The sequence below is a fragment of the Diceros bicornis genome, chromosome 28 (assembly GCF_020826845.1).
Source record: "Diceros bicornis minor isolate mBicDic1 chromosome 28, mDicBic1.mat.cur, whole genome shotgun sequence".
Lineage (NCBI taxonomy): Eukaryota > Metazoa > Chordata > Mammalia > Perissodactyla > Rhinocerotidae > Diceros > Diceros bicornis.
Window position 1 is genome coordinate 33,285,091 of NC_080767.1, and position 6,231 is coordinate 33,291,321.

At 43.4% G+C, this 6,231-nt stretch overlaps 1 protein-coding gene across 6 annotated transcripts in view; it reads right to left on the reverse strand.

Annotated features, from left to right (window-relative positions):
• The window catches only part of NR6A1 (nuclear receptor subfamily 6 group A member 1), a 210,125-nt gene extending 203,894 nt beyond the window's left edge, over positions 1-6,231 (reverse strand). For all 6 annotated transcript variants that reach the window (XM_058524027.1, XM_058524026.1, XM_058524025.1 and 3 more), the window contains exon 1: positions 6,005-6,231. In XM_058524027.1, coding sequence (XP_058380010.1) covers positions 6,005-6,104 — 100 coding nt within the window. In that variant the 5' untranslated portion in view covers positions 6,105-6,231. The remainder of the gene's footprint in view (positions 1-6,004) is intronic.

Below are 6,231 nucleotides of genomic sequence, written 5' to 3' on the forward strand. Positions count from 1 at the left end.
ATTGGTTTTGGAAACATTACACTTGCCAGCTGACTTATCAACAGTGCCCATAGAATTGACACCAACTTAAAGGCAAGAAACTGTCCAGAAAATAGAAAAATATGCTACTACTGCCATCTGTGGTTTATGCTTGAATAGCTTCTCTGGTGTAAACAAATGGAAGGGTATACAGTTTGCAGTTAGAATCCAAAGACCTCATCATTTGAAGATACTTTTTAAAGTTAACTCTTAATAAAACAAATTGTAGAGTTTATTTATTATATGACATAAAAATTTGTGATTCTTATTTGAACGTTTTAGATAACGCTGATGGAGAAACCACAAAATACCTTGAATGAAAATTTTTCCAGTGCAAAAAGGCTAACTTTTGTTTTCCCCAAACACACACTTTTAAGGAAATCCAAAACATTTGAATGCCTCCTGTGATTTTATAAGTAGAATAATTTCTCTTTTGAACAGTGATTGTCAATATTAAAACATCCCCCAAATTTTTAAAGCAAGAAATGTATTTTTAAGGAAATCCAGGAATTTTCTACTTAAACATGCAAGTTTGGTCAGTTTGCTCCATTCAAGATAAATTTTGAAGGTTTGGTTATCCCTATAATTTTTTTTAAGAAAAAAAATTCCAAAATGCAAATGAAGCCTCGAAGTTGGCTATTTTCACAACTTATTTTCTCTGTTTGCTTTCTCAAATGACAACCACTGTAGCTTAGGGATCAAAAGATTTGGTGCAGCTGGGGGTGGGGAAAAAAGCAATTCAGACTCCCAGCAGCCAGCTGAGGAAATCCTAGTTCGCTCCCCAACTAAATCACTGTTAATTAGAATTACCGGGTTACATAGTAAAGTCTTATTTAAATCATCGTAACCAGCGAAAAAATCTGTTTTCTTGAGAAGCTATTCTACAAAGGCTGCTGTTTAACAGCAGGAATAAGGGAAGAATGAAATAAAGTAGGAAATATTTTATTCTTTTCAATAAAGTTCTCTATTCTACAGTTATTTCTAAACCACACTGAAAAGCAGGTTAGACATCTCACAATGGTTTTCTTCTAATTTTCCATTATGTACGATCTAACAGCCATATCTTTTTCCTAAAGACAAGCCATGTTAGAAACCAAGCAATAAATAGAAGATTGGGCTTGATTCTAGGAATACTGTATATCAAAGCTACATTCAGAGATTTTTCTTTTTTTTTTTTAAGACTAAGCTCAGACGAATCTGATACTTCGGCTCTACCAGAGGCTCAAAACCCGAAAAAGAATTACCTGCTCAGTACTTCTTGCCGACATTTAATAACTAGGGTTCAGAAATACCAGAATTATCAATCAAAGGTATCCACAAACCCTCAAGAAATTACCTGAGCCAGGAAAAAGCTGACCTAAGAATACAAAAGTTTGAAAGAAAACTTTTTCTTTCACAACTTGTTAGTTTTGGAAATACTTTTAAAGTATTACAAAGAGTTGGTTATATTAAATCACTACAAGTGCGGGCACATTCAACAGCTACCTTCTGCTTAAAATTGTTTCAAGGACACTTTTATTCTTTGCTTAAATGCAAGCTTTGTTTATCTGTTGATTCAGAACTTTGATTTTTCTAACTTTTTCACACCTAAGACAACTGGTTCACACAAAATAATGCATTTTTATTGTCTTACTTTTAAAAGAACAGATTTGACCAACAATGTAAAATTTAAAAGGCATCTTCCCAAATTTAACTTTCAACCTAATTATATACATGGAAAAAATACTTAAAGAAGTGTCATTTAACACGGCTACAACACAAAAGTAAACATAAGAACGAAAAATTAAGACACGGCCCCCAAGATGTAGGTGAAGTTTGCTAAAAATGAAGTCTCCTAATGTAGAAAGAGCTATCCCGGCTTTTGAAATTCTGGAGCCAGAAGTTGCCGTCTGAACACAATTCATTAATGCACCAATTTATTCAACACAAACCAATAAATATCTACCCAGTTATAAAAACAAAGTGATGGTATCTTAACACAAGATGACACTCAAACAGCCTCAGGTCCCAAAACAGGCAAGCATAATTAGCAATTTAAAGACAACTTGCACAACAAGCACTAGAAGTGGTGTAAGAAACTTCATTTACCAATATCATAGTAGCAGTGGGTATTTCTACCCTCCATTCTCCACTAACCTAAAATTAGGTATTTTCATCTAAAGTTTATTTTCTACCTTTGCCTCACAACCCCAGGAAAAAGAAAAAAACATGAGAAACCAAGAAATTATGAAGAAAATATGGAAATGCATAACTTGGGCATAGTTTAGGAAATCTACCAGCAGGGTTTTTTTGCATTAGCTCCCCCACCGACTCCCCATCTAACTCCCTTTCACCAGCTAACACACAGACGTGCGCATATATTTTTGCCATAGAATTCAGAATGACTTACAGATTAGAAGCATGTCATGATCATATTTTGATTACATGGAACAGAAATACTCAAAAAGAATTTGGTGGATGGTAAATCTGAGATTGGAAGTGTGGTCCTCTCACACCTCAGCTGCTCAAAATCACCAGTGAATCTGTTCATTGGTGCCTTTCAGTTTCCTTTGGAGGTTACAAAACCTACTAAAAATACCTGTGTGCTATTTGTACTAAAGAACAACAGTACTACAGTATGCGTTTTTTTAATGGAAGTAGAAAATTCCGAGGTGACTCAATTAACTTATTTTTAAAGTCAAAGAACTGAAAAGTTAAATTGTCATGGAAAATATTTGCTTATTTATTTTCAGGGATAAACATGCAGGAAAAAGGCATCATGTTATTTAGTGAATTTCTCCCCATTCTCTTTAAAGTGTAATTATACAAAACATGCTTTTAATTACTGATAATGGCTTATAACCTTCCTTTGCTTGAAATATTTAAAAGTCTACTCCCATATTCTCTTAAAATAAAATGAACAAATGCAATATTCAGCATATACTTCCTCAAGTCATTCATCTTCCTTTGAAACCCCAAAAGGGAGCAGTCCTCTATTAGGACTAAAGGAGTTCATGTGTGTTATGAAAACCTACAAGCAGCAACTCAAAATATCTATCTAGCGCAGTCAGCACAGGGAATTCCTGGAAGTTTGGTGATGGTGCATCAAAAGGCTAGCAACTCTGTTCTGACAGAATAATAAAAACCATTTAAAGGACTGTAAATTCAGCATCAACTACGTTTCCGGAGGGGAAACATTTCTAAAATTCCACCTCCAGTTAATTTCTTCATGACATAAACCAAAAGACCTTCTATCTAGACAGCTATCTATTGCAAATATTGCAAAGAAAATGCAAATCAGTGGCTAGGATAAAAAGCCAGGAGAATTTATTTTCTCTGCTTAGAACTTAAGCAGTTTCATCTACTCTTGCAGGAAAATATTAATCAGTAAGTATAAAAGAAAAAAAAAATGTCCCCATCATTCGAAAGATAAACTTTTTCTTCTTTTTTGTTAATTCTTCTGTGAGCATCTTAAGTTATAAGATAATGAACATAAACTGTAAAACAGTATACAATGCTTGTTTTTACACTGAAAAATAAAACATTCCACAACAGTCTGACATTTCATATATTTTCTTTTAAGCCCATCAAACTGCCAAAAGTCCCATTTGCCTTCAACAAAAAGGAAATATCTGCACCACTAAACTGGACTGATGTAAAATATTAAAGCCACCTTAGCCTAAATAGATGGCTCCATAACATTCTTTTAAGTGGTTCTTACCAATTGAGGAAATGAGACTATGAATGGGAAATTTGATTAAGAGTTAAAATTACCATTGAGTTCTTTAAAATGTACTAATGAATAATTAATAGCAAATGCAGTTCCTAAGCTTCCCTTAGAACAATATTCTCAAGCAGAACTGAAAGTAATGTCTACAGCAAAATCCATCATCTACGTGTTATGCACAGGTAAGCACAGGAAGTATACACATGCAGAAAAGCATTATGAAAATACACACACTGATATGGGCTATAAGACGGATCTGGGGCTTGGCTAAAAAAATCAGCATGGTAAATTTTAGATCAGGATTTACAACATTCACACGTTAATACCAAACCAAATCTCCACTTAAAAAGCTTAAAGAGTCAAAAGCATTAAAGAAATCCTTTGTTCCTATGATACTGTCTCCTACCCTAACTGGATTCCAGCCTCCTCCATTGTGACACGGGATTTTATTGATCTCAAACATGTTCACATTCAGAAATTAGTCTCCAAAGACACCCCACGGGACTGTCAGCCACCTAGATGCCACACATCACAGACATCTTAAAAAAGGACAGCAGCTCTTAAAACATAACACTCTTTGGTCAGCAACATCAAGTGAAGTTAACCAGGCTCTCTTCTAAACAGACTTTCCCCTTAACTGCTAAAAATACCAGATCTACTGAATTGGCAATAAACGTTGGACAAGTTAATAAATGTATGAAGGCGTAGATCCACCCCAAGATTTCTCCCCTCTGTAGCTCCTCACTCATTCAACAACTGAGCGCCTAACTGACCTATTTTCAGGTTACTTTCCTCACACCTGCCAGGTCACTGTCCTGATTGAGAAACTTCTTGCCGACGCAATTATTTTTTAGTGCCTCCTAACTGTCCCGGGTGTTTGCATTCAATTTAAAATCTGTTACTTGTTAGACACTGTTCGGTCCCAGATCTTTCAGAGAATTGCGAGTTTATGGCGCAGAGAGGGGAAGAGGCACGGATCTCCGAGAGCCTGCCCTTTATTCGGAAATGAGGAGACGTGAAAGGTGGAAGGCAGGGCAAATAAATAAATAAATCGGGTTTGCCGCCGGAGCGTTTGCCGGCCGGTACGAGCACCCTTTGTAATGCAGGCCTCCCGGGGCTATCGCCTGCGCTAATTGCTCCAGGGCGCTTTCCAAGTTCAAAAGTTCACCTTTTACGACCTCACAAAAGCTCCCTACACGTTACCAATAAAAACATTCCGCGGCAAACACCGAGGAAGAAAATATCAAACAGATACAAATAAAACACCCCGCAGGGGGAGGGAGCCAGGGGAGGAGGGCGAGTCAGCCCCGAGGAACCTGAGGACTTGGCCCGGACATGGGGGCAGGGGGGGGGAGCGGTCGGAAGGGCCGGGCCAGGTGAGGAATTCTCAGGGCCTGGGGTCCGGGATCGCGAAAGGCCAGAGCAGAAGTGAGGCCGGGCTAGCGCGGACCGGGACGGGCCGGTAGGAGGGAAGAGGCAGGTGTCCCGAGCACCCGGGCGGGCCAGGGATTCGAGCCAGCAGAAGGGGGTCGCCCAGCGGAGAATGGGACAGAGCAGGGGCGGAGGCCGGCCGGAGAGCGCAGGGAAGGGGCCGAGGAACGGGGTGAGGAGCAGGCACCGGGAGGTCCGAATAGGAAACGCCGCGCTGGTGGCTAAGGACCCGGGGTGGGCGCCGGAGGGGAGGTCGCAGAAGCACGGGGGCGGCCCGGGAAGCACGGGACCGCAGAGCAGAGGGAAAGAGGCTCCAGAAAGGTGAGGGGCAGAGGAAACCCAGGGGACGAGGGTGTGGCGTCGGCGGGGCGCGGAGAGCGCGTCCCCGAGGGCCGAGGGACCCGCGTGGAGGGCGCTGGGGGAGGGGAGAGCTCGGCGCCGAAGACTCTTTGCGGGAGAGGCCCCCAGCACAGGGGACCCCGGGGGAAAGGAGGAGAGGCTCTGAGCAGAGGGGACGCGAGGGGGAGAGGGGTCCGCGCCGAGGGGACCTAGGGGAGGGGGGAGGATTCGCGCAGAGGGGACGGGGGGAGGGGAGGCCTGTGCTAGGGGACAGGGGGGAGGAGGCAATGAAGGTCGGGGTTGAGGGAACCGGGCAGGGGGAGGGTCCGCCGGAGGGGAACGAGAAAGGAGGGGGAGGAGAAGGAGGTCCGCGTAGAGGGGCACCGGGGTGAAGATCCACGCTGAGGGGACGCTGCCCAGAGTGGGAGTCGGCGGCGAGGAGAAGGACCCTCGGGGTAGGGGACAGGGGCCGGTTCTGCAGGGCCCGGGCTCCGCACGCCCCTCACCCACCGTTGCGCGGCGGCGGAGGGAGCGCGGCGGGCGGCTCCAGGAACCCCGCCGAGCCCCCGCCGCCTCCCCCTCCGCTAGGCGGCCGTTCGTCCCGCTCCATGCGGTGGTGCTCAGGGCCCGCGCAGGGTTCGCTGCTCCGCCATGACCCGCACCTTCGTCGTCGTCGTCGTCGTGCGCCGGGGGGAGGGGGCTGTCAGGGGCCAGCGGGCTCCCGGCCGCGGCGCTCT